The sequence below is a fragment of the Natrix helvetica genome, assembly GCF_964273705.1.
Source record: "Natrix helvetica genome assembly, chromosome: 5".
NCBI classification, from domain to species: Eukaryota; Metazoa; Chordata; class Lepidosauria; order Squamata; family Natricidae; genus Natrix; species Natrix helvetica.
The window spans coordinates 150,317,644-150,345,358 of NC_138551.1; the positions used below are offsets into that span (position 1 = coordinate 150,317,644).

Below are 27,715 nucleotides of genomic sequence, written 5' to 3' on the forward strand. Positions count from 1 at the left end.
AGCTAATAGTAGCAATCAAGCATGATTTTGAAGGAGGACATCCTGAGATTCTGATACTAAAAACACTCCATTATTTAAAGGTCATCCCTGTAAATCAAGCGAGAAAATTATGAATCTTATTGTCTCAGTATCACAATTTCATGATCGGATGGGTTGATGTTGGTATCGAACAGGTATTGAATTCCATTTTCACTGCGCGCTTTCCATTCCATGACACTTCATTTTGCCAGACCCATTGATTATATGTATATATATTTTTACAAAAGTAATTATACCTAAGAAGGCAGGGTGGGTAGGAGGTGTGCAAGGCATTCGGTCACATGAAGAACGGTTCGTGAAGAACGGTTGCAGGAACTGGATATGTTTAGTTTGATGAGAAGAAGGACTAGGGGAGACATGATAGCAGTCTTCCAATATCTCAGGGGCTGCCCCAAAGAAGAGGGAGTCAAGCTATTCTCCAAGGCACCTGAGGGCAGGACAAGAAGCAACCCCATTATTCTATGTTCTATGTTCCCTTTCTGATTGCAAAGAGGGGGTTTTTGGAGAGGGAAGATTTATGATGTGCTGTCTTCCATTCTTCTCCATATAGGAACTCAAGCCAGTTATTGACGGAATGGATGGCATCAAGATCTCTCAGGGGCTTGGCCTTCAGGACTTCGACCTGATCAGAGTCATTGGACGAGGAAGCTATGCCAAAGTTCTTTTAGTGCGGTTGAAAAAGAACAATCAAATTTATGCAATGAAAGTCGTCAAGAAGGAATTAGTTCACGACGATGAGGTAAAAAGCTGCTTCAGCACACCGCCAGCCTAACCTTGTTGAGCTTCCTGCTTTCTAAGGGGGAGGGAGAAAAAAAAATCTATATTAACATGATTAAAACTTCCAGCCTTTTCCAAAAACCCAACATAAACCAATTATTATTTTGACCAGACAAAAAAAAAGATGCGAAGTAGGAGAGGAAGTAAGGGAGGGATAGTAAGAGTAGGAGAAGGAGAAAGAAGGAGAAGAAGGGAGGAGGAGTGGGGGAGAGGGAGGGGAAGAAGAAAAGAGGAAGGAGAGGAGGAAAGAAGGCAGAGAAGGGAGGTTGGGAAGAAACAGGGAGTAGCGTTGTTGCAAAATAAGATGAATATACGAGGTGGCAAAAAGCGCCCCCGATTGTGCTTTTTATATTCTTAAACATTGTGATAAAAGATAGAAGTCAACAGATAAATATGTTAATAATACCTATGAGAATGTATATTTGTGAATGTGTATGGAAAGAAAAAATAAAACTTTTTACAAAAAACAAAAAAAGAAGCGAAGTAATATATGGGAATATTTTTTTAAAAAAAAAGTGACTAAGAGGAATGAGAAATATATGACTGGACTTTATGAATGTTTATTATTAAAAGTTTTGAGTGTGTCTGTGTGTGTGTGTTAGTGTGTGGCCTTTGGTGTTAAACAGCCTGTTTGATAGCATCCCTTTGCACTCTCCAATTCCTCTCTTTCAGGATATTGATTGGGTGCAAACCGAAAAGCATGTCTTTGAGCAGGCATCCAATAACCCTTTTCTAGTCGGCTTACATTCCTGTTTTCAAACAACAAGTCGGTAAGTAAGCAGATCCCCTTATTTATTTATTTTTAAAAAAAACCTGAAATACTCCTTGCCTGGATCTTAATGGACATGCATGTTGGGCAGTGGTGAAATTCAATTTTTTTTACTACCGGTTTCTGTGGGTGTGGCTTGGTGGGCGTGGCAGGGAAAGGATACTGCAAAATCCCCATTCAGGCCCCACTTCAGGGGAAGGATACTGCAAAATCCCCATTCCCTCCCCACTCCAGGGGAAGGATACTGTAAAATCCCCATTCCCTCCCCACTCCAGGGGAAGGATACTGTAAAATCCCCATTCCCTCCCCACTCCAGGGGAAGGATACTGCAAAATCCCCATTCCCTCCCCACTCCAGGGGAAGGATACTGCAAAATCCCCGTTTCTCTCCCCACTCCAGGGGAAGGATACTGCAAAATCCCCATTCCCTCCCCACTCCAGGGGAAGGATACTGCAAAATCCCCATTCCCTCCCCACTCCAGGGAAAGGTTACTGTAAAATCCCCATTCCCTCCCCACTCCAGGGAAAGGTTACTGTAAAATCCCCATTCCCTCCCCACTCCAGGATACTGCAAAATCCCCATTTCCTCCCCACTCCAGGGGGAAGGATACTGCAAAATCTCCATTCCTACCCAACTCCAGGGGAAGGATATTGCAAAATCTCCATTCTCTCCCCACTCCAGGGGAAGGATACTGCAAAATCCCCATTTCCTCCCCACTCCAGGGGAAGGATACTGCAAAATCCCCATTCCCTCCTCACTCCAGGATACTGCAAAATCCCCATTTCCTCCCCACTCCATGGGGAAGGATACTGTAAAACCTCCATTCCCTCCCCACTCCAGGATACTGCAAAATCCCCATTCCCTCCCCACTCCAGGGGAAGGATACTGCAAAATCCCCATTCCCTCCCCACTCTAGGATACTGCAAAATCCCCATTCCCTCCCCACTCCAGGGGAAGGATGCTGCAAAATCTCCATTCCCTCCCCACTCTGGGGCCAGCCAGAGGTGGCATTTGCCAGTTCTCCAAACTACTCAAAATTTCTGCTACTGGTTCTCCAGAACATGTCAGAACCTGCTGGATTTCACCCCTGATGTTGGGGACCAGAATCCTCTGAAGAACACATGTGCTTTCTGTCTTTTGACACGACGTGAAGGTCCCAAGTTGGAAATGGTTCCATTTGTTAGTGAATTGTCCGAGTCATGAGCTATTCCTGGTCAGGGAGGCTGGTAGGTGCAAAGAGAATCTGTGATCTTTTATGAGGGGTAATGTTTGTTTGTTTTTTCCTTCTGGAAAACAATGTTATGTCTGGCATGATATCATCTTCCAGAGCTTCTGCTGTCCTGGAGATGATTCAAGAAGGAGCTCCAGCTCTTTGTCGTTTTAGAGGCAGGGTTGTGTGAAGGACTTCATGCGTAGTGTCTTCTAGACCAGGGATCTCCAACCTTGGCAACTTTAAGGCTTGTGGACAGCCAACTTTGCTGGCTGAGGAATTCTGGGAGTTGAAGTCCACAGATCTTAAAAGTTGCCAAGGTTAGAGACCCTTGTAGAGCTTCAAAGAATTCTAGACTCTTTATAGCTCAGGGTTCAACTGTGGGGCCCTGGGTGCTCTCTGAGCTTGGTTGTCTTCTTGCCGATGTTTCATTACCCAACTAGGTAACTTCATCACTGATAATGTTACCTAGTTGGGTAATGAAACACAGAAAGTCCCCATACCTTCTTCTCTAGCGGGAAGAGCTCCCACTGAATTAGTCCTATTTATGAGAGTTAAAAAGAGGCGGTGGCTCAGTGGTTAAGACGCTGAGCTTGTCGATCAGAAAGGTCCCCAGTTCACTGGTTCGAATCCTGAGTCCCGCGTAACGGAGTGAGCTCCCGTGACTTGTCCCAGCTTCTGCCAACCTAGCCGTTCAAAAGCACATAAAAATGCAAGTAGAAAAAATAGGAACCACCTTTGGTGGGAAGGGAACAGCGTTCCATGCATCTTCGGGAGTTGAGTCATGCCAGCCACATGACCACGGAGACGTCTTCGGACAGCGCTGGCTCTTCGGCTTTGTAGCGGAGATGAGCAGCGCCCCCTAGAGTCGGGAACGACTAGCACATTTGTGTGAGGGGAACCTTTCCCTTTTAAGAGAGTTGAGAAGATCCCCTTCAGGTCAGACTTAGTTTTTGGTGGTCTTCCATCCCACGTACCAACCCTTTCGGACCTTCCTTGGTGATAATCAGTCAAGTCCAACTCAACCTCTTGATTGAGGAGCAAAAAGTCCCTAAAAGTAGCCAGAAGTGCTATATACCTCTCCAGGAAGCCCATTCTGCATAGCTTTGTCTCCAGTAGCCAGTGATGGGTGAACAGCCCCCAACCTGTTTAGAAAGAGAAGGAGGACATTTAAAATTCCCTTTTGAGTTTTCCTCCTTTTAGCTGGAGGGAGAGAGAGGGAGGAGGCTGAGCAGTAACTTGATTGATCTGTTGATCCCAAAACAAAGGCTTTAAAACCCATTGTGCACATTTAACAAATCACCAAAGAGGCCAGCGATACAGACAATTAAAAGGCTCTTAGTTATTTCTCTTTTAGAGGCTGCATTGGCATGCCAGTGTGAAAGTGTTTATTTATTAATGGGGACTTCTATTACATCTGGGTAGCATCATCTAGAGAGAGAAACAATTTTGGCTCTTTTAGGAGGGTAGTAAATTTAGCTGCTTCTCCCTCTCTCTCTCTCTCTCTCTCTCTCCTCTCTCTTTCTCTCTCCATCCTCTCTCTGTGTCTTTCTGTCTCTCTCTGTATCTCTGTATCTCCTCGCCCCCTCTCTCTTATTCTCTCTGTCTCTCTCTCCTCTCTCTCTCTCTATGTATCTCCTTTTCCTCTCTCTCTTTCTCTCTCCTCTCTCTCTGTCTGTCTCTGTCTGTCTCCTCTCTCTGTCTCTTTCTCTCCCCCCTCTCCTCTCTCTGTGTCTCTCTCCTCTCCCGCTCTCTCTTATTCTCTGTCTCTCTCTCTCTGTATCTCCTCTGTCTCTCTCTCTTATTCTCTCTCTTTCTCTCTCCTCTGTCTGTCTCCTCTGTCTGTCTGTCTGTCTCTCTCTCTCTCCTCTCTCTCTCTCTCCTCTCTCTGTCTCTCTCCTCTCTCTGTATCTCCTCTCCCTCTCTCTCTTATTCTCTCTCTGTCTCTCTCTCTCCTTTCTCTGTCTCTCTCTCTGTATATCCTCTCCCACTCTCTCTTATTGGAGAGAGAGTAGTGGAGTACCCCAAGGCTCTGTTTTGGGCCCAGTACTCTTCAACATCTTCATCAATGATTTGGATGAGGGAATAAATGGGGAACTCATCAAATTTGCAGATGACACCAAGCTGGCAGGAATAGCCAACACTCCAGAAGATAGGCTTAAGATACAGAAGGATCTTGACAAACTTGAACATTGGGCACTATCTAATAAAATGAAATTCAATGGTGGAAAGAGTAAGGTTCTACATTTAGGCAAGAAAAACGGAATGCACAGGTACAGAGTATAGGTGGTACCTTGCTCAATAGTAGTAACTGTGAGAGGGATCTTGGAGTCCTAGTGGACAACCATTTAAATAGGAGCCAGCCGTGTGCAGCAGCTGCCAAAAAAGCCAACACAGTTCTAGGCTGCATCAACAGAGGGATAGAATCAAGATCACCTGAAGCGTTAATGCCACTTTATAAGGCCTTGGTAAGGCCACACTTGGAATACGGCACTCAGTTTTGGTCGCCACGATGTAAAAAAGATGTGGAGACTCTAGAAAGAGTGCAGAGAAGAGCAACAAAGAGGATTAGGGGACTAGAGGGTAAAACATACGAGGAACGGTTGCAGGAACCGTTTAATGAAAAGAAGGACTAGGGGAGACATGATAGCATTGTTCCAATATCTCAGGTGCTGCCACAAAGAAGAGGGAGTTAAGCTAATCTCCAAAGCACCTGAGGGAGGAACAAGAAGCAATGGGTGGAAACTAATCAAGGAGAGAAGCAATTTAGACTGAGGAGAAATTTCCTGACAGTGAGAACAATTAACCAGTGGAACAGAATTTGCCTCCAGAAGTTGTGAATGCCCCAACACTGGAAGTCTTTAAGAAGAGGTTGGATAGCCATTTGTCTGAAACGGTAGAGGGTTTCCTGCCTAGGCAGGGGGTTGGACTAGAAGACCTCCAAGGTCCCTTCCAACTCTGCTATTGTATTGTATTATTCTTTCTCTTATTCATTCATTCTCTCTCTCTCTCTCTCCCTCCCTCCCTCCCTCTCTCCACTAGCTGAAAAGTTCAGGTTTTTTTTCTTGTAATCAAAACATTCCAAACATTTCTTGTTAATAAAAAGAAAATATAGGAATTTCCTTAGTTAGTTACCTCACATGGTATAGATACTGAGGTGTAGAAAATCCTTCCCTAAATAGCTAATTTGTAAAAAAAAGCCTTGAGATTGGTCTGAGTTAAAGAGCTAACTTTTGTACCTGGCAACTTGATTGTTATTTTGAATTTCTGAAATCTCAACTTAGTCTTGGTCTTTGGGGAGGGTCTGACGTCACGACATTTCACGCTGCAAAATATTTTCAAAAGTAATATGATTTGGGGAAAATCTCCATCTTTCTAATGACCATTGACAAGGATTCAAATTGAGCAGGAGAGAACACTAATAATTCAGAACTTCAGTCAGAATGGAAGAGGCTTCGGGGATGAGAAGTGAGACATTATGAAGTACACACAACATTCATTAGGAAGTACACACCACAAGGGTGGTGTTTACAACATGTTAGCAGCGAGGCAATATTTTGTCTGTTCGCTCTCACCCTACAGACAGTCTGCTGACTGACAGAAGTTGTGTGTTCTATTTTCAGGTTGTTTCTTGTTATAGAATATGTGAATGGGGGTGACCTCATGTTTCATATGCAACGGCAGAGGAAGCTTCCAGAGGAACATGCAAGGTAATGTCAATCTTTCTTTCTCTTTCTTTCTCTTTCTTTCTTTCTTTCTTTCTTTCTTTCTTTCTTTCTTTCTTTCTTTCTTTCTCTTCATTTTCTTTCTCTCTCTTTCCTTTCTTTCTCTTTTTTTCTTTTTCCTTTCTTTCTTTCTCTTTCTCACTCTCTCTCTCTTTCTTTCCATCCTTCCTTTCTTTTCCTTTCTTTCTTTCTCCATGGAGTCCTTCTTCCTTCTCATTAGGTGGTCTTTGAGTTTCCTCTTCAGGATCTGGCCTTCTAAAGAGCAGTCAGGGTTGATCTCCTCTAGGGTTGGATGGCCTTGCAGTCCAAGGGACTCAATGCAGGAGTCTTCTTCTCCAGCACCAGAGGTCAAAGGCCTCCATTCTTTGGCGCTCAGCCTTCCTTATGGTCCAACCTTCACAGCCATCTATTGCAAAATGAAAGGAATAAGCAACTGTTAAATGGCCCTAAGGAGTGAAATTACGTTTTCCTTTCAGGTTTTATGCTGCTGAAATCTGCATTGCTCTCAACTTCCTCCACGAGAGAGGCATTATCTACAGAGATTTAAAACTGGATAATGTTCTCCTGGATACAGAGGGCCACATCAAGCTAACAGATTACGGCATGTGTAAGGTAAATCGAGTCAGTGGGTCAGCCTCCCTAAGAATCGGAACCTGACTGTACAGGTGGCCAAGGCTGAAGACGGGTCTCTTCCTTTGCTGAGCTCAAAGGAGCCTTTCCCATCGCTGAAGAGATTTTTCACCCTGGTCTTGAAAGGGATCTTATGTTGGGGTGCCAGAGATCAGGAGAGATCCCTCTGTTCTTTAGAGTGGGGTGAAAGACAAACAGAAGAAAAATTGGCCCAGACAGGAAGGAGGTACACTATATTGCCAAAAGTATTCGCTCACCTGCCTTTACTCGCATATGAACCTACCATAAGTGACATCCCACTCCTAATCCATAGGGTTCAATATGACGTCGGTCCACCCTTGGCACCTATAACAGCTTCAACTCTTCTGGGAAGGCTCTCCACAAGGTTGAGGAGTGTGTTGATGGGAATCTTTGACCATTCTTCCAGAAGCGCATTTGTGAGGTCACACACTGATGTTGGACGAGTTTACGTGGCCTATAACTTCGTGGTTGAGTTGTTGCCGTTCCCAAACACTCCCACATTCTTATAACACAGCCGACAGTTGACTGTAGAATATTTAGGAGGGAGGGAATTTCACGACTGGGTTTGTTGCCCAGGTGGCATCCTATCACAGTCCCACGCTGGACTTCACTGAGCTCCTGAGAGCGACCCCTTCTTTCACCAATGTTTGTAAAAACAGGCTGCATGCCTAGGGACTTGGTTTTGTAAAATACACCTGTGGCCATGGAAGTGATTGGAACACCCGATTCTGATTATTTGGATGGGGGAGCGAATACTTTTGGAAATATAGTGTATCTAGAACTATTGATGAGGACAGAGAAGGTCCATAGCCTATACCAGTGTTGGCTAACCTTTCTGTCCAAGTGTGCCAAGAGTGTGCATGCGCTTGCCCACACCCATAATGCAATGTGCACACGACCCACCACCACCACTGCCTCTGTCAGTGAGAACAATCAAGCAATGTAAGAAAAGTTGCCTTGTGGGAGCTTCATCATTGGAAGCTTTCAAGAAGAGACTGGACAGCCATCTGTCAGGAATGGCGCAGGGTCTCCTGTTTAGGCAGGTGTGTGTGTGTGTGTGTGTGTGTGTGTGTGTGTGTACTAGATGACCTACAAGGTCCCTTCCAACTCTTGTCAATTTAACCCCACCCACCCCCAAATCATTTTTTCCCTTTCACCAACGCTTCAAATCGTTTCATTTTTGCAGGAAGGATTGGGCCCCGGCGACACGACGAGCACTTTCTGCGGAACGCCAAATTACATCGCTCCGGAGATTCTCCGAGGAGAAGAATACGGTGAGTTGCGATATAGAGCAATGGAACGACGTAGAGACTGCAAAGCCTTTTCATCCGGAGTGATTACAGATGTGCTGTGTGTTTCTGTTAATGCCTTTACGCCGTTAAGCAGAGGTTGGACCTAACGGAAGCACCTCTGGCTTCCTTATTATCTTCTGGAGCAGAAAAGAGTGGAGAAGGATGGAGAAACTGTGCTGTCTCCATACTTTGTGTTCAAGTGTTTGTAGGCTCGAAGGCTGCCCTGAATCCGTTTTGAGGGAACCTCAGATCATGAACTTTGGAAGGCTGGTCTACGTTGTCGAGTGCCTTTGGCAAATAAACCGTTGCTAGCTAACCCTAGTGGATCTTCGGTGGGACTTCATACCATCGCTGCCATTTTTTCATTGTAAAAGGCTGCAGGGATACAGTAGAGTCTCCTTTTGTATTTATCCTTTTGGGGAGTTCTGATTGCCCTTTCACAAGCCAAAGGGTTGAGTGTCGGGAAACGGGATTAAGATACTGGGTTGGAGATAGTTCTGACAGCCACGGTACTTACGGGATCGACAGTTGCCGTTGGGTTTGAATTTTTAAGCAATTCCACCCCCCACCCCCCTCCTCCCAAATCTTAAATTTATCCTGTTGCTTTGAAGCAATCGTTCATGGCATTGTTGCAAACTAAAAGTGCAGAATTATTATTTTTTGTTCTGGTTGTTTTTTATGTTCTCCACTACACACACACAGTAGCACTTATACACCACTAAAATCTTCTCTGAAGAGTCCCTAATTTCTATCTATCTACCTGCCTATCTACCAACCTACCTACCCACCTACCTATCTATCATTTCTCTCTCTATCATCTATTTTCCCTCTCTATCATCTATCTATTATCTCTCTCCCTCTATCTATCATCTTTCATTTCTCTCTCTATCATCCATTTATCTATCTATCATCTCTCTGTGTCTATTTCTCTTATGTTGCTATCTCTTATCTATCATTTTTCTCTCTCTCATCCCCCCTCTCTTTCTCTCTTTCCTTCTGTTTTCTTTCTTTCTCTTTCTTTTCTTTCCTTCCTTCCCTCCCTCTCTCTCCTTTTTTAAAAATGTTTTTTTATTGAATAAACATTAAAAACATTGAACTTAGAGCGACCTTTCTGGTTTTGTCAATTCCACACATATTTTAACATAACAACAAATACAGTTTCTACTTATTGTACATAGCTACATTAATCTTATGAACATATCCCTTATCCTCCAATGCCAGCGGGCGACGTCCAGGAGTAGGGCCTTCTCTGTGATGGGCCCGACCCTTTGGAATGACCTCCCCCCGGATATCAGGACTACCACCGACCTCCGCTCCTTCCGTAAGAAACTAAAGACCCACCTGTTCAATTTAGCCGTATGGCCTAATTCCTAATTCCCAATTTTAGTCCCTCAAGCCTGCATTTTTTAAATTTTCTAGGGGTATGCTTTTAGTTGTTTTTAATTTTTACTTTTTCTGTACAGTTGTATGAGGTTTAATTCGTTTTTAAGGGTATAGGATATTCGTCTTTTGTATTTGTTTTAATGAGACACCTGTACATCGCCCCGAGTCCCTTCGGGGAGAGGGGGCGGTCTATAAATCCTGAAAAATAAATAAATAAATAAATATATTTACCTATGTATTATCCAGTTCCAATTTTACAGTCCTCAAAATATTCTGTTCCGACTCCTTTTCCTCATTTCCAACCATTGATATATTTTGTTCCAAATTTCATAATATTCTGTCTTGTCTCTATTTTTGATTTCTAGTATCAGTCTGTCCATTTCTGCACAGATCAATTTTTTTTACTACCTCTTCTTTGGTGCGGGCATCTCAGTTTTTTCCAATTTTGCACATATACCATTATATCCCATGCAGCATTAAATACGTCACTCCTTTACTATATTTTTCTTTTACTATTCCTAATAGGAATAGTTCTGTTTTTAAATCTTTATGTGACCCCAAAAATCCCTCTCTCTTTCCTATAGCCACCCATCTCAATCGTCTCTAATCCTTAAGTGTTGTTCTGTATATTAAAGCAGTAACAGTCACCTCCGTAACCCAAATTATTTTATTGAAAACACGTTTTTCTAATATTTCTTTACAGGATTCAGTGTGGATTGGTGGGCCCTTGGTGTCCTAATGTTTGAAATGATGGCAGGAAGATCTCCTTTTGATATCATTACCGACAATCCAGATATGAACACTGAAGATTACCTCTTCCAAGGTATTTTTTAATGTAACACCAGATTAGTATCCAACATTTTAACTAGAGTGTTAAGAATCAGAATAAAGTTTCACTCAAGAGCAGAATAAAAATTGCAGCATCCAATCTGGATTGGTCACTGGGATCCGAGGTTTAGGGATGGGCTCCAGCATGAGTCCAAAAGCTCAAAAGACTAAACCTCTGGTCCCAGTGACCAACCCAGATTTGATCCTGCAATGTTATCCTGGGGACATGTGTATGTATGTATGCCTTCATCTGTGAGAATAAAAATTATTTTGAAAACAAAAATTAACCTGTGGAGTCCTTGGGGCTCTCTGAGCTTGGTTGTTTTCTTGCAGACATTTCATCACCGATATAAGTAACACCATCAGCGCTAGGCAAGTTCAGTGATATATAATTTGTCAGACGTAATTTTCTTTCATCCGCTAGCATTGATGATATTGGCTATCAACGTTAATGAAACATTTGCAAGAAAGCCACCAAGCTCAGAGAGCTCCAAAGACACCCGAGTTCAACCCTGAACTATAAATAGCCTCTTCTAAAACTCAACCTCTTATATCAGTGCTCATCAACTGGTGGTCTGTGAGAAAATTTTGGTGGTCCGCAGAAAAATCATTTGCATTTTTTCGTTTTTTAAATATTGCCCTAAATCAGGGATCCTCAAACTACCGCCCGCCAAAGCAATTACTCCCACTCGCTGATGGGACCGCTAATATGAATTAGTGACAGGATGGGGTCCTTCAGGCACTTAGCTTGGCTACCTTTTTAGTAGCTCCAGCCCTTCCCTCCCTCCCTGGGAGTCCAGGCGCTTCGGTGAGCGGTGCGCGAAACTTCGGCCGGACTCCTTGAAACACAGAGCTTTCAGGGGGGGGGGGGGGCGATCTAGCACCCGGGCTGGCTACAAGACAAACATTCATTCTTGGCTGTATTCGAGATTCCCAACTGCAATGGACGGCAAAGCTACGGTTGACCCGGGCACTTCTCTCTGCTAACAGGTGGCCAAGCTAAGTGCCTGAAGGACCCCATCCCGTCATTAATTCATATTAATGGTCCACAGGATTTAAAATTATGAATTTAGTGGTCCCTGAGGTCCGAAAGGTTGGTGACCAGCGGTGGGTTCCTACCGGTTCGGACCGGTTCGACTGAACCAGTAGTGGTTTGGCAGCCTGGGTCGCTGGAACTGGCAGCAACCCAGGCCTGCCACACCCAAGTTCTCCGGGCGGTGCCATAGGCACCAACATCTTGTGTTTTTTTGTTCTGCGCTTGTGCAGAACAATTTTTATTGTATTGCGCCTGCACGCACATCAAGCGCACCGCGTGCCCACGAGCAAACCGGCAGTAGTGGCTGCCAGAAGCCACCCCTGTTGGTGACCCCTGTCTTATATGGTGGTTAAAATATCTTGAATTGGGCCAAAATCATACACTCAGCTGGCGTACCTAATGCCCATTGAAATGAAATTGAAGGACAGATAGAAAGTTGCCTTATGGAAGCCAAGAATTGTCTGCTGTCAAGACTTCATCTTTTACACCACACCAGCTATGATTTAACACGGAATATTCTTTATTTAGCATCAAGGGTTTCTATATTTCATAGGGAAGGTTAATCAGGACATCCTGTCCCTACATTTTGCTGATTTCTAGAAGGATCACTCTGAGCAGAATTGGCTTTTGAATTGGGCCAAGGAAATAAGTGTGAGCCTGTGTATCGTAGTTACTTCAGAACTTACAGTTAACGTGCTAATATTGGCACAGTCCCCTTAATTAAGAGAGGTACCCGGTTTATGGTTCAGATTTTGGGTTCGGCATTGACTTCAAAGGGAGCCTCCTACTTAAGTGCTTGTCAGACATTCCGCTGACAAAATCCTGATGTCGTGCCTGCGAGCCATCTTTTCTTTTTGGACTTCAGGCCTGCCACACTTTCTACTGTGGGAAAGTGGGAGGGGGGGGATTCTATGGAATGGGGTGATATGTAGCCATAATAACATTCTTCTTAGAAAGCCAAGGTCATATTTATCTTGGCACCTGGCCGGAACTGGATGGGAGGAATCTGTCTTCGTGGTAGTGGAACATTGGACCATATGATGAACATGTGGGAGTTGGGGCAGGATCTTGAACTTTCAACCGTGTGGGGGAAACCTGGAAGCTTTCAGATGGCTCTCTTAATAAATTGGAACTTGAAGCAATACTTTGCCTTGGACTCTGATTTACTTTTGGATGCTATTTGGAACCCTGACATTCTGTTAAACAGGGGTGGAGAGGAAATTGTGTTGCATTTTAACACTGATTTAAAATAAGTACTATACTGATGTATTGGGGAATATAATATTTTCTCTTTCCAAAACTTTTAACAGTTATCCTTGAAAAACCAATCCGAATTCCAAGATTCCTTTCTGTTAAGGCCTCTCATGTTTTGAAAGGATTTTTAAATAAGGTAGGTCTACAATGTTTTCTCTCTCTCTCTCTCTCTCTCTCTCCCTCCCTCTCCCGCCCCCTCAAATTAAGCACAAAAGCACTTTTTGGCTCTCGGTACCTTCTGTTATCCCTGTGGTTTATTCATTAAACCTTGAAAACAATAAAATCCATTCATTGTTTTCGAACAGTGTTCAAACTAGGACAAAATACACTAAGAGAATTCTTCCATATTCTATTCTGTAACTTGTAAAGAGAAAATACAGGGAGAGAGAATGGTTAAGATGAACTTGGTGATTTATTTTATAAAGTTTACAACTTCGTTTTTAAAGAATCTTGTCTTTCGGCCTCACAAACCTGTCGTTTAAATACAGTCGAGGTAAAATTAAATTTTATCCTTTCTTCTAGGATCCCAAAGAGAGACTCGGATGCCAACCCCAAACAGGATTTTCTGAAATCAAGTCACACACATTTTTTCGCAGCATAGACTGGGATCTGGTAAAGCATTTCACCTTTTCTTTTTCCCCCTTCGGTTTTGTGCCTGTGTGTCTGAGCTGTTCTTTTGCACCTGCTAAGGGGCGTGTCCCTTAATGGGAGGGGCAAGTGATGTCACGTGTATCATAATCGGTGGTATTCTACCGGTTCGCCTGAACTGGTAGCGGAAATTGCGGGTGGCCCCGCCCACCTGCCCTGGCTCTACGGCATCCCATTTGGGCCCTTTTTTAAGGCAAAGCGCATGCGTGGAAGGCGGAGCGCATGCGCGGATGCGCGCGTGAGAACCGGTAGGGAAGGTAAGTGGTTACCACCACTGATCATAATACCATCACCTCTGTTGCTACCGTGAAGATGGATTATACATCATTTGTGTGAGAACATCAAGAAGCAAATAATATAGAATGGCCAGCCTACTTTCATCATTATGGTAGCTCCATTAGACCCACAATAGACCAACCTAAATCTTTGCATATCCATACAACCAGCTCCCACAGGAGACCTACTTCTACTTCCTTCTGTGGGAATTTCTCATTCCTCTATTCCCCGTCCTGCCACACCCTGTAATAGAATAGAATAACAGAGTTGGAAGGGACCTTGGAGGTCTTCTAGTCCATTCCCCTGCTTAGGCAGGAAACCCTACACCACTTCAGACAAATGGATATCCAACCTCTTCTTAAAAACCTCCAGTGTTGGAAGCATTTACAACTTCTGGTGGCTTTTAATAAGATGTTGGCTATCCCCTCAGATCTGCTTTGTGATGGCACCTGACTTTCTAAGACAACTGGAGAATTTGTCAACAGGATCTAAAGTTGGTGCAGAATCAGAATTATTGTGTGCTTTCTGTTTTGTTAGCTGATGCCTGGAAGCCTCCTGAGAGGTGGCATCAAGCCATCGTTAAGCTATTTCTTCCTGACTTGGTGTCTTTTGCTTGTGTGGAGTCCAAGAATGATCCAAATTCCCCCTCCCTTTTTTCAAAGCCAGTTTTGACTGGAGGAGGTCAACAAGGAGCCAACGTCATGTACCTAAATAGGCTTAGAAGAAACACCATGTTTACAGATCCTCACTGAGTTGGGGAACTCCTTGGATGACCCCGAATCGGTCACCGCATTTCAAGGGTAAAACAGGACAGCCACTGCCCCCTACCCTCCCCCCTCCTCCCGGAGACAGACAAAGTCAGCAGGTGCAAAATGACAAATGTCGACGGAGGCTTTCTCACTTGCTCAAATTACACACATCAGCATTGGCAAACACTTGCAACCTTAGTCCCCAAGCCTGCACAAACCCATTTCAACGGCCCTTAAAAAATACACGATGGATTCACGTAAAGTTTTCCGACTTCACAAATGCACTTACCGTATTTTTCAGAGTATAAGGCGCACCTTTTTCCCTCAAAAAAGAAATCTGGGTGCGTCTTATACACTGAATGCAGCATTTTTTGCCTCCTGAAACTCCGCCCCTTCACCAAAATGGCCGTGCATAGCCTTTAGGAGGCTTTCAGAGTGCTCCTGGGGGCTGGGATGGACAGAAATGAGCGAAAAATGGGCCGTTTTTTTCTCAATTTTGCCCCCAGCTCCCAGGAGCACTCTATAAGCCTCCTAAAGGCTATTTATGCCCTTTTTCTGACAAAAAATGGCCCGTTTTCGCAAAAAACAGCCTGTTTTTTGTTCATTCCCCCCCATCCCCCAGGAGCACTCTACAAGCCTCCTAAAGGCTATTCATGCCCTTTTTTGGGGGGGGGGGACCTCAAAATTTTTCACGGAAAACAGGCCGTTTTTGGGAGATCTGCAGAGTGCAAAAACTTTTTTTTTTAAATTTGCCTTTTCAAAACCTTGGTGCGTCTTATACTCCGATGCATCTTATATACTGAAAAATACGGTATATTGTGGGGGTTTCAAAAGAAAAGAAGTCTCTGTCTTATTTTCGGGGAAACACGGTAGTATCTAGGGAACCTCAGTACGATTGAAACATTTTAAAAATGCCTATTGGTACTTACACAAAATGCATCACGGGAAAAAGGAAGGTAGAAACCCCTAGAATGTGAGATATCAAAGTTCTCTTTTGAGCAGATCAATTCTTCGTTTCTGTCTCTTTGAGAGGCACATTCTGTTTCTGGCTCATCCTCCAACTTGATCCGAAAGGGTCCACAGAAAACAAGGACAAACATAGAAAACGGCCAACCTTGGCCTTGGAAATGCCTCTTTTGTTGATTACGTGGTGGTTATAACGGGTGTGTGTGTGCGAATTTTAGTGTCTTTTAAACAATACATCATTTCCTCTCTTCTGTCTCTCTCCTTTTCCCCCCTCCCTGCTCTCAACTCAGCTGGAAAAGAAGCAGGCCACGCCACCGTTTCAGCCTCAGATCACGGATGATTATGGCTTGGATAACTTTGATACCCAGTTCACCAGTGAGCCTGTGCAGTTAACTCCAGATGATGAGTAAGTGCCATTGTTTAGCCTGGAATCAAAGAAGGGAAAAGAACTTTGGGGTCACACGGTGCGGTGTTTCTCAGCCTTAGCAACTTTAAACTGTGCGGACTTCAACTCCCAGAATCCCCCAGCCAGCACTGTTGAGAAGCATCGTTCTAGTCCCAACTTTGCCCAATGTGGGATCGATTCACCACCGCAGATTGCCGTCCGCCTTAAATAGTTTTGTTCGGACCTGGGCTTCCCAAGATCGTGAAGCAGACTCCTGGTCCCAATAAAACCTCTTTTATTTTGGTTAAAGGGAATTCCTCTCCCTGCAAACTCCCCTCCCCTTTCGCTCCTCTTTATTCCCTATGTCCACCTGTGCCTTTACTCCCGAGTCGGCCCTTCTTCTTTAGCTGTTCCCTTCTCCTGGCAGCTCTGCGCATGCGCACATCGGGAACAGGCTCCAGCTGTTTTTCTGCCCCACTGACCTCCGACTCCGAAGGCAGCTGATAACTGTCAGACGGCCCTGGCTCCCTCTCTGCCTCCGACACAGAGCCTTCCTCGGACTCCAGGACTGGCCCATGTTCCTCCCCAACCTCCTCACTGTCCGAGTCTGCCACCAGCTCCGCTGGCCACTGGCGGCCCACAACAATTACCTTAACTGTAAAGGTTGAAAGATTGAGCTCCTATTCCTTGTTTTGGGAATAGCTGCTTTTCCTAAATGCCTCCCTCTGTACTTCCTGAGTTTTACAAGTGGTCCTTGAGTTATAACCGTCCATTTAGTGACCCGTTGGAGTTGCAACGGCACTGGAAAAAAACGACTTGCGACTATTTTTTTTCACGTGACCGTTACATTATCCCCATGGTCACATGATCAAAATTCAGGCCCTTTGGCTAACCAACTCATATTTGTGACAGTTGCAGTTACCCCAAGGTCACGTGATTCCCTTTTGCGACCTCCTGACTCACTTTACGACCATGTTACTAACTTCTAACAACTGCAGTGATTCACGTTAACAGCTGTGGCATTTTTTTAAAATGATAAAACGAGACAAAGCTCCCTTATTTTATTTATTTATTTTATTTGATTTCTAGACCGCCCCCTCTCCCTGAAGGGACTCGGGGCGGTGTACAGGTACCAAATTAAAAACCTTACAAATAATCATAATCATAAATATAGTTAAACTTAACGTCTCGCTTACCAGCAGGAGTTTTGGGCTCGGTTGTGGTCATAAGTCGAGGGCCACCTGTATTTCCCACCCTTCTCACTGCTTAGTCACGGAAACCAAAAGGACGCAGACCCACAAACATTGGTTATTGCAAAGAAAACATGGGGGTTTTTTTCCTGTTCATTTTGACCATGATTTTTATTCGGGTTGCAGCAGAGGTGGTATTCACCAGGTTCTGACCAGTTCTGGAGAACCAGTTTGGAGTAGTTCGGAGAACCGGCAAATACCACCTCTGGCAGGCCCCACCCCGATCTATTCTCTGCCTCCTGAGTCTCAGCTGATCAGAAGGAAATGGGGATTTTACAGTATCCTTCCCCTGGAGTGGGGAGGGATTGGGGATTTTACAGTATCCTTCCCCTGCCACCCCCACCGAACTGGTAGTAAAAACTTTTGAATCTTACCACTGGTTTGCAGCCCTTCTAGAAGACATTACGGACGAGCGTTAATTCTTCTCCTTTTTCTTCTTCTTCCTGTCCCCAGGGATGTAATAAAAAGAATAGACCAGTCGGAGTTTGAAGGATTTGAATATATTAACCCGTTGATGCTATCGACCGAGGAAACGGTATGAGAAAGAGGCACAGAGGGAACAAAAGAATAATAATAATAATAATAATGAATGCACTTGGACATTTAATCCTGAACTACAGTATATGCATGCAAGACTGGGGCGGGGCCACCATAAGGTTTTGAATGGAGACCAAATGATAAGATGGCCGCTGAGAAAAACCAAGATCACGTGATTCGGGTGGGCGGCTTCCTGTTTCTTTCTTTTTGTTTTTTTTAAAGTCCGGGGGGAACTGGCGGAGCTAGCTTCATGGATTCTGCCCTCCGTGCCTGCTTCAACGAGGGGTTCAATGGTGGTTTGTTGCATCCTTGGGGAAGAGATCCCAGATCACGTTGAAAGTAGACCAACTTCTAACGGACCTTTTTCCATGCAACGGCCTCCTATAAAACAGTCAAACATCCAGAATACAATTGCTTGTGGTGTTGAAGCTTAACTTTAGATGCCTTTTCTCACAAGTGGTACCTATCCTATATGTCTCAGTGTGTGCGTGGGTCTGTATGTGTGTGTGTACATTCACATCTGGGTAGGCACACATGTATGCGCACACTTGCTAAATAAATAGAAATGGGGTTGTGTTTTATTAGCAACGTTAACAAATTTGGGTACAGTATTTTAAGTGCCTAAATGGATAATCTACATTAAATTATTCCATTTTTGGAACATTTGAGGAACCCTGTGAAGTTTCTGGTTATTGAAAAGTATTTTACACATGGAACCTACAACTAACAGCTGCTATCTAATATTAATCATGGTCTCAGAATGGACAGGAGTCTTAGCAATAACAATTCCAAAAATTAGAATTTGGCATCTTAAAACATTCTGGATTATGCTGAACATGGGAGAAATATATATATAACCAAAATCTCATCAGAAAATTTAAATTTGCACATGGTGGATTTATGAAAATACTTGAGCAGTGCCTACAATGATTTATGTTGTATACTAGATTTTTGAATAATATTTTTATCAATGCAATATTCAAAAGGAACAATGGAAATGTAATAGATCTTAGCCTTAAAAAAATTTTGGGAAGAAAAAAAGAATTCTAGGATATCCATCAACATACATATTTTTCTGATAAAGCACACCTACTTAAAAACAACTGCTTTGAAATGTTTAGTTCTCCCAGGGGTTGTCATGGTAAATGAAACACTAACAAAGCAGCAATTCGGTGATGGGAAAGGCAACCAGAGATTTAAAAAAAATATTACCTGGATATAAAAATGTCCATTATTTCCTCTTTGAAGAACTGTGGGGTGTTTCATTGAGATAACTGCTTGTCAATTTTTGGAATTTAAAGAAAATTCAGATTGAACCAGTCCATATTGCTAATCTAATACCATAGCCCTTTCCGAATATTGTTGGGTCGATTGCAGTTTTGGAGAATAAGGTTAAAAAAAGAAAATAAATCAGATTGACTTTACGGGATCCATTATAATGACAGATAGTGGGGGCAAATCCCATTAACGTCATGACTTGATAGATATCAAATGACTCGGTCTAAGATTTCTCAGGATATATAACATTGCATTGGTTGCTATGCAGGAGACTTTATCTGCATTTGCAGTCATAAAATGCTCGTAAGATTAAGATGGCCAAATTTGAAAGGTGGATAAACCTGGCCAAGAACCATTTGGTTAAATTTCATTTTTGGATTCTCCCCTTAGCTTGGCCGCTAATTAAAAGCACATACACACGATAACAAAAACATTAGCACTCCCAGGCTGAGTTCTTGAAATTTCGGCTGTTTTGTTTTCCAGCAAGATTCTTAAGTCTGTTCTAACCAGCACTTAATAATAATCCAGCTAGAACTATTAATGTTTTTCCTCCGGTGCTCGGGATTTAAATAACCAAGCTACTTTGCTTTTTAAGCAAAGCTTGAAAATGAGTATCCTACTTCCCCACTCCTCTTTCTCAGCGACAAATTCAGTATTTCCTTCACTGCTCTCTCTCTCTCTCTCTCTCTTTCCCCTTCAATTTACAGCTGAGCAGCTGGTTTTTGTAGGCATGTGACCGATCCGATGCCATCAGATTACGGAGGCAAAAAAAAACCCGTGAGAATACTTTTGCTCCGAACTTTGTATAACTGTCCAAACATCAAAGCAGGAGTAGATACGCACTTGGTCCCAGGCATCAAAAAAAACCAAGTCCTTGATTTATTTACAATTTAAGGCATTTTACAATGTTGCTGTGTTGCCAAATAAGTTACTGGTTAAAAAGTCGATTGCTGCTGCTCGTGTGCAATGTATAATGTTCTGTCCATGATGAAGGGGAAATTTTTTTATATAAAGTTCTTGTTTTATAAATTAAAAGAAAAATGAAGGATGTAATTAAGTGTGTGGTTTAAAAAAAAATCCTTAATATATTGCAAATGGAGCTGGTGACGATATCATTGTCTTAGTATGTAAATGAAATGTAAATGAAAACACTCTAGCTAATTTAATGATTGTAAAACAGTAAATATGTTCTTGTAGTTTTGTATAATTAACTAGTTGAGATCTTTGGCCAGTTTTATTTGTGCAAAAAAGATGGTATCCTAACCAGTTAAAACAGCTAAGATCATTTATATTCTTGCACATCTATTAAAGACTTTAATGAAAATATTCCGACTGTTTTCATTAAGCAAAAATAATACTTTCTTCAGATGGATTACAATGTTTTATTAGTATGTTTCAATTCCATACATTCTGCACACCAAATGTTTTCTGTTCCATTTGATTTCTTCAAACAGAGTTGATTTCTTCAAACTGTCTGGAAAGACTATTATAATAAAAACAGAGTTCAAACAAGAACTCTTAATTACTTTACAAGAATTTGTATTTCTCTCTAACTGCGCAAAGGTGGTTACATTTCAACCTGCATGAAATTAGAGCGGCCAATGCAGTTGTGTTCAGTTTGCTAAGTTTGAAACTATACTTTAAAATTGAGATTTTTTTTGACACCTGTCCTTTTAATTCCAACAAGCTGATGATATAAACTCAATTCCTCCAAATTATTGAAATACCGTATTTTTCAGAGTATAAGACGCACTTTTTTTCTTCAAGAGGCTGAAAATCTGGATGCGTCTTATACATCAAATACAGCATTTTTTGTCTCCTGAAGCCCTGCCTCCTTCACCAAAATGGCCATGCATACCCTTACGGAGGCTTTCAGAGAGATCCTGGGAACTGGGGAGGGCAGAAATGAGCAAAAAATGGGCCGTTTTTTGCCCCCCAGCCCCCAGCAGCAATCTATAAGCCTCCATAAGGCTATGCATGCAATTGTTTTGACAGAAAACAGGCCATTTTTTGCTCGTTTTCGCCCCCCCCCCCCCCCCCCGGAACACTGTGCAAGCCCCTCGAAGGCTATTCATGCCTTTTTTGGGGGGGGACAGGCTGGTTTTGGGCGGTTTGCAGAGTGCAAAACTTTTTTTCCTTTTGGAAAGCTCTTTAACTGATTGATAAGAATTAGATTGATCAAGTGCTGTGCCAGCAGAAAGAAAGTCTTAGGTGCTGCAGATTGTCAGCGATTTCCTTCTCCAGCTCATGGATAAATACACCTGGAAATATCTACCTACCTACCTACCTACTATATTTCTCTCTCTCCCCCTTTATCTATCTACGTATCTACCTACTCTCTCTCTCTCCCTATCTACTGTATTTCTCTACTCCTCTCTCTATCCCTCTACCTAACAACCAACCCACTCTCTCCCTCCCTCCCTATCCTACTGTATTTCTCTCTCTCTATCCCTCTACCTACCTACCTACACACACTCTCCCCCTACCTACCTACTGTATTTCTCTCTCTCTATTTCTCTCTCTCTCTATCCCTCTACCTACTTACCTCTCTTTCTCTCTCTCCTTACCTACCTACTGTATTTCTCTTTCTCTCCCTATCTACCCACCTACTTTTTTAAAAATTTGCCTCTTCAAAACGTTGGTGCATCTTATACTCTGAGAATATGGTACATTTACAAAGAAAACTTCTCTTTCCTTTGTAGCCTACATAATACATATATTTCACTATACATATAACCGACTTATAAGAGTTTGCTTAGTGACTGTAATAAAAAAAAGTGACTGAAAGTAAAAAATGACTTTTTCACACTTACTTTTGTGGCTTCCCCATGGTCACATGATCAAAATTTAGATGCTTAGCAACTGATTCATATTTATGACGGAAGTGGTGTCCCAGTCACATTTTGCAACTTTCTGACAAACAAAGGCAATGGGGAAGCCAGATTCACTCAACTGAAGTGATTTATTTAATGTGTCAAGAAAAGTCGTGAAACAGGACAAAACTCACTTAACAAATATCTCAGCAACAGAAATGTGGGGTTCAATTGTGGTCGTAAGTTGAGGACGACCTGTATATCGTGTTAGAATTATATCACTGAGTCCAGGAAGAATAGCTAATGAAACATTAAGGGATCCTTAAGAGGTTTTTTTTTTGCAAATGTCACAAATCAGTGTCTGTTTTCTATATTTATGCTATGGTTAACATCTCATCATCTTTGTTTACAAATTAAGCTGTTAGCAAAATGATCATCATGTCCCAGTTTGGAGTATCTAATCGAGATAATTTGATCTGCAGATAAAATCACTATCTCCTAATACGGAAATCTATTATATTTCCAGGTAACTGCTAATTCTTCTATCATATTCTTACTCTAGTTTAACACAGAAAAATCTTACTATTCTTGTTCGATTTTTAACAGGGCCACATGGTAAACGGAGTTGACTAATTTCTGAATCTGTTGTTGGAGATAAAATCTTGGCTAGATATAAAACTTTGGCTAATTTTTTTTTAAACTTAATTCCTACCCATTCCAAAAAATCGAGTGTTTCTATTTATTCTCTTGCAAAAAATTATTGAAAAATATGAGTCAGACCCTCCTGCTGCTTTTAAAGCTGGCACTTAATGCCAACCTATTACTTATAAAAATTCTTAACAGGTTTTCTATTTATCTGGTTGATGATTCATTCACATTTCTGTAGGGAGGGACAGATTTGCCCTTCACATTTAAATGAGGAGGGGGGGGACTCTGAGTAGGTACACAGCCGTGTTTCGTGCTAATAAAAAGCTGCTGAAATTATAAAAAAAAATAATTTCCAAGACATTTTAATATTAGGTGCCTTTGTCAGGGAAAATCACTGATTTTCTGCTTACGGTTTCCCCGAAAATAAGAGTCTTATTTTCTTTTGGCCCTCGAAATTGGCCTTATTTCCGGGGAGGACTTATTATTTTTGAGGTGCAGGTGGCAGCGAGCGTGGTCACCTCATGGTTGCTGCTGTGTTGCAATATTTTCGGGGAGGGCTTATTTTAGCGCATGCGCTCAAAAGCCCGATTGCCGTTATTATCCAGGGAGGTCTTATTTTTGGTGAAACTGGGTATTTATTTCAGTATTGCTGGGTATTGCTTTCTAACACGTAGTAGTCAACTGGCATTCATTTTATTCCTACCCATCCCCCCAATTTATTGATGATGCTCTTAGCCCCCTTATTTCTTAAAATCAGATTTCACTGAAACATTTTAAGTTCCGTAATATTATGAGTTGGATATGCCACTCTGATCCTCTTGGCTACCAATGGGAGAAACAGCAGCTGTCTCTTGAGGAGGTAATAAAGATAAGTTCTTGTGAAGTACCGTATTTTTCAGAGTATAAGACACACTCCCCCCCCCCCCAAAAAAGAGGGTGAAAATTGGGGGGTGTCTTATATACCGAATGTAGCCTCGCCCACCCACTAGCCCCCACCCTTTGGCCTCTGCCTCTCAGCAATTTACCAACTTGCAGCAAACAGCCTGTTTCAACTTCAGCACAGTCTCATTAGCACAAACAGCTGATTGTCGGTTGGATACATCTCCGCACACCAGATTTTCGGCTTCCGCCTCCCATTTTCGGCCTCCGCATGCCCCGTTTTCCATCCATTCCAATCCCCGCCGCCTGGAACGGGCAGAAGATGGGGCACACAAAGGCAGCAATAGGCTATGGCAATTCCTGCAGCCTGAAACAGCTGATCATTGACAATCAGCTGCTTGTGCTAATCAGGCTGTGCTGAAACTGAAACAGGCTGTTTGCTGCAAGGAGGCAAATTGCTGGGGGACAGAGGCAGATTTTTTTTTCTTATTTTCCTCCCCCAAAACTAGGTGCATCTTATACTCCGAACAAATATGGTAAATCTCGCAAAGGAGTCTTTTTCCATAATTTTAAAACTCAATTTTTGGGGGGATAGTTCAGAACATATCTGTCAGTGAAGAATGTCTGGGTGAACTTTTGGTGAGTGGCCTAACACATCTCCAATCCTTCGTCTTCCAGCTGAATAGAATATTTTATATCACTCTTTTGTATCTCCAACTTTATATCTTTTGGCTGTTTGAGATTTGGAGGAAATGGCTTCGTTTGCCTCGTCTGGGACATTTTCTCCTGCGGGAATGTTTTTTTCCAGCACAGAGTTTTGACGCCTTCCTGAATCTGCGGCTTTCCAATCTCTGCGGTACACTGGAAACTGGACCCATTCAAATGTCTTCATTCCACAATTAAATGTTTCGAGACACGGTGGAGGATTTGCAATTGGAGAATCCTGTAACGGAAAAGAAAGGGTCAGCGTTTTAACAGCAATGCCGATACGAATTTAAATTTCCTTTCTCTATTTTGACCAGCCTTGCTACAGTGAACATTTAATGTTCTTGTCCTTGGCCAACCTCCTCCAGTGAAATTAAAAGGCAATTAAAAGCTAATATTCTGGAATATTTGATTGTGACTTTGTTTTGATGTGTAAAGATCCCGTTTTAATTGTCTGTTGGCTGATTTAGTTCTGTCCAGATTGTCTGAGGGGACACGGTGGCTCAGGGGCTAAGACGCTGAGCTTGTCGATCAGAAAGGTCGGCAGTTTCGTGGTCCGAATCCCTAATGCCGAGTAGCGGAGTGAGCTCCCGTGACTTGTCCCAGCTTCTGCCAACGTAGCAGTTTGAAAGCACGTAAAAATGCAAGTAGAAAAATAGGAGCCACCTTTGGTGGGAAGGGAACAGCATTCCCTGCGGCTTTGGCGTTGAGTCATGGCGGCCACATGATCACGGAGACATCTTTGGACAGCGCTGGCTCTTCGGCTTTGAAACGGAGATGAGCACCGCCCCCTAGAGTCAGGAACAACTGCGAGGGGAACCTTTACCTTTACCTAAAGACCCTTAGTCATTGCATCTCACAACTCTGTGTAGTATCCAAGATTTTAAAAACCCACAAAAACTAGTTTTGATCACCACAATGTAAAAAAAGATGTTGAGACTCTAGAAAGAGGGCAGAGAAGAGCAACAAAGATGACTAGGGTTAAACATATGAAGAACGGTTGCAGGAACTGGGTATGTCTAGTTTAATGAAAAGAAGGACTAGGGGTGACAGGATAGCAGTCTTCCAATATCTCAGGGGTTGCCCCAAAGAAGAGGGAGTCAAGCTATTCTCCAAGGCACCTGAGGGCAGAACAAGAAGCAATGGGTGGAAATTAATCAAGGAGAGAAGCAACTTAAAACTAAGGAGAAATTTCCTGACAGTGAGAACAATTAAGCAGTGAAACAACTTGCCACCAGAAGTCGTGAATGCTCCAACACTGGAAGTTTTTAAGATGTTGGATAACCCTTTGTCTGAAATGGTATAGGGCTTCCTGCCTAAGCAGGAAGGGGGTTGGACTAGAAGACCTCCAAGGTATCTTCCAACTGTGTTATTACGTATTCTGTATTCTAATAACCTTTGGTGGGAAGGGAACAGCGCTCCATGCACCTTCTGCGTTGAATCATGCTGGCCACATGACCACAGAGACATCTGTGGACAGTGCTGGCTCTTAGGCTTTGAAACTGAGATGAGCACTGCCCCTAGAGTCGGGAACGACTAGCACATATGTGCGAGGGGAACATTTTCCTTTACCTTTAAATTGTCTGAAACTTAATATTAATTTCCTATTGTCCCGGCCCTGTTTGTATCTACCTGTAGTAAAGCATTTGATATTTTAATTTTCTACAACAAATAAACTTTTAACTTCCTGGACATTTAAACACGACTACATTCCGCAAACGGAAGACTTAATTTTATAAATATTCTCTTTTGAGACGGTATCCATTGCCGCCTTCTAATACCTTCGGATGAAAATCTGGGAATTTGATAAATTTTTCTAAACTTGATCGATTCAGATGTGGATCCACAGTCTTGAGCAATGAAATCCATGAAGTTTCGGCATCACTTAACTCTTGATTTTCAAACCAGGAGGTTTTGGTTGTCCTACCGAAAGGAAGGGTACAATTTCAAAAAGGTCCATCCACCAGAAGAAAGTGATTATCATTTAAAATGCCTGTAAAACAGAGTTCAATATTTTCCTTGTACTAACTGTACAACAAGAAGTTTAGTTATTCTAGGAAGGAAGGAAGGAAGGAAGGAAGGAAGGAAGGAAGGAAGGAAGGAAGGAAGGAAGGAAGGAAGGAAGGAAGGAAGGAAGGAAGGAAGGAAGGAAGGAAGGAGGGAGGGAGGGAGGGAGGGAAGGAAAGAAGGAAGGAAGGTAGGAAAGGAGAAAGGAAGGAAGGAAGAAGAAAGGAAGGAAGGAAGGAAGGAAGGAAACCTGGAAGAGGAAAGTAGGTAAAAGAGAAGGAAGGAAGTAAGGAGAAAGTGGAAATAAGGATAAAGGAATACAGTGAAAAAGTGGAGAGAGAATCCAAGTGAAAGAGAAAGAACGGAGAGAAAGGAGAAAAGAAATAGGAAAGTGTGTGAAAGGAAAGCAGACCAGAAGAAAGAAAGATGAAGGAAGGAAGGAAGAAAAAAAGGAAGGAGAAAAGGAAGAAAGAAAGATGAAGGAAGGAAGGTGAAGGAAGGAAGAAAAAAGGAGAAAAGGAAGAAAGATGAAGGAAGAAAAAAGGAGAAAAGGAAGAAAGAAAGATAGATGAAGGAAGGAAGAAAAAGGAAGGTAGGTGACGGAAGGAAGGAAAAAAGGAGAAAAGGAAGGAAGAAAGAAAGAAAGAAAGAAAGGAAGATGAAGGAAGAGAAAAGGAAGGAAGATGAAGGAAGAAAAAAAGGAAGAAAAGAGAAAAGGAAGGAAGAAAGATGTAGGAAGGAAGGAAGAAAAAAGGAAGGAAGGAAGGAAAGAAAAAAAGGAGGAGAAAAGAGGGAAGAAATAACAAGAGGAAGGGAGGAGAGGAACCCCAGGTGCCCAACCGAGGGAAAAGCAAACCTTGAAAGCAGCTGGGTCGGTCCCTCTCTCTCTTCCCCAGCCCAGCCCACCTCGCAGGGTTGTTGTTATGGGGGAAAGAGGGGAGGGAAGGAGGGTCAGGTTGCAGGGTTGCTCCAGTCACTTTGCAAAAGCGACATGCAGATGAAACGAAAGACGGTCAATTCAAACCCGGGACGACCCTCCCCTCCCCTTCCCTCCCGCGAGCGCCCAGGCGCCGCCTCACCCCAGGGCGCCCCCGCGGTCCTCCCGCCGCCGCTTCAAGCTCAGCTTCCCGCCGCCGACGTCGCCGCCGCCGCCGCGCACAGGTAGCCCCGCCATTCCTTCCGCCAAGCCACGCCCACGCCCCACCCCCTAATCCCGCTCCGCTGGCGGGAAGGGAGGCGGCGCGCGCGCGCACGCGGGAGGAGGTCGGGGGCGGAGCCTGCTGAGGGCGCTGGGCAGGCGGGTGGGCGTGGCTTCTTGGGGGGGGGAAGGGTAAAAGTACCTCAGCTTTTTCTCCCTCTTTACTATGGAGTGAGTATATGTATATATATGTATAGGCATACATACATACATACATACATACATACATCATACATACATACATCATACATACATACATACATACATACATCATACATATATATATATATATATACATATATATATACATATATATACATACGTATGTACATACATACATACATACATACATACATCATATATATACCTATACCTATACCTATACCTATATAGGTATAGGTATAGATATAGA

At 43.0% G+C, this 27,715-nt stretch overlaps 2 protein-coding genes across 5 annotated transcripts in view; one reads left to right on the plus strand and one right to left on the minus strand.

The window, feature by feature from the left end:
* The window catches only part of PRKCZ (protein kinase C zeta), an 80,016-nt gene extending 56,579 nt beyond the window's left edge, over positions 1-23,437 (plus strand). For 2 of the 3 annotated variants that reach the window (XM_081954967.1, XM_081954966.1), the window contains 10 exons: positions 590-778; positions 1,489-1,586; positions 6,419-6,505; positions 6,997-7,132; positions 8,358-8,445; positions 10,550-10,669; positions 13,021-13,100; positions 13,487-13,576; positions 15,894-16,009; positions 17,692-23,437. In XM_081954967.1, coding sequence (XP_081811093.1) covers positions 590-778; positions 1,489-1,586; positions 6,419-6,505; positions 6,997-7,132; positions 8,358-8,445; positions 10,550-10,669; positions 13,021-13,100; positions 13,487-13,576; positions 15,894-16,009; positions 17,692-17,779 — 1,092 coding nt within the window. In that variant the 3' untranslated portion in view covers positions 17,780-23,437. The remainder of the gene's footprint in view (positions 1-589; positions 779-1,488; positions 1,587-6,418; positions 6,506-6,996; positions 7,133-8,357; positions 8,446-10,549; positions 10,670-13,020; positions 13,101-13,486; positions 13,577-15,893; positions 16,010-17,691) is intronic. The other variant, XM_081954965.1, reaches the window with a different exon arrangement.
* A 517-nt stretch (positions 23,438-23,954) lies between these two features.
* On the minus strand, positions 23,955-27,286 carry LOC309393176 (uncharacterized protein). Of its 2 annotated transcripts, none has more exons than XM_081955085.1 (3): positions 27,185-27,286; positions 25,880-26,021; positions 23,955-24,336 (listed from the first exon to the last, which is right to left on the minus strand). In XM_081955085.1, the coding sequence occupies exons 1-3, from the start codon at positions 27,277-27,279 to the stop codon at positions 24,091-24,093; spliced, it is 483 nt and encodes a 160-aa protein (XP_081811211.1). In that variant the 5' UTR covers positions 27,280-27,286; the 3' UTR covers positions 23,955-24,090. The 2 variants fall into 2 exon arrangements, 1 of the variants encoding a protein (XP_081811211.1); XR_014175539.1 differs by lacking the exon at positions 27,185-27,286 and adding an exon at positions 26,962-27,133 and having other exon boundaries at positions 23,956-24,336.
* Positions 27,287-27,715: the final 429 nt, after the last annotated feature.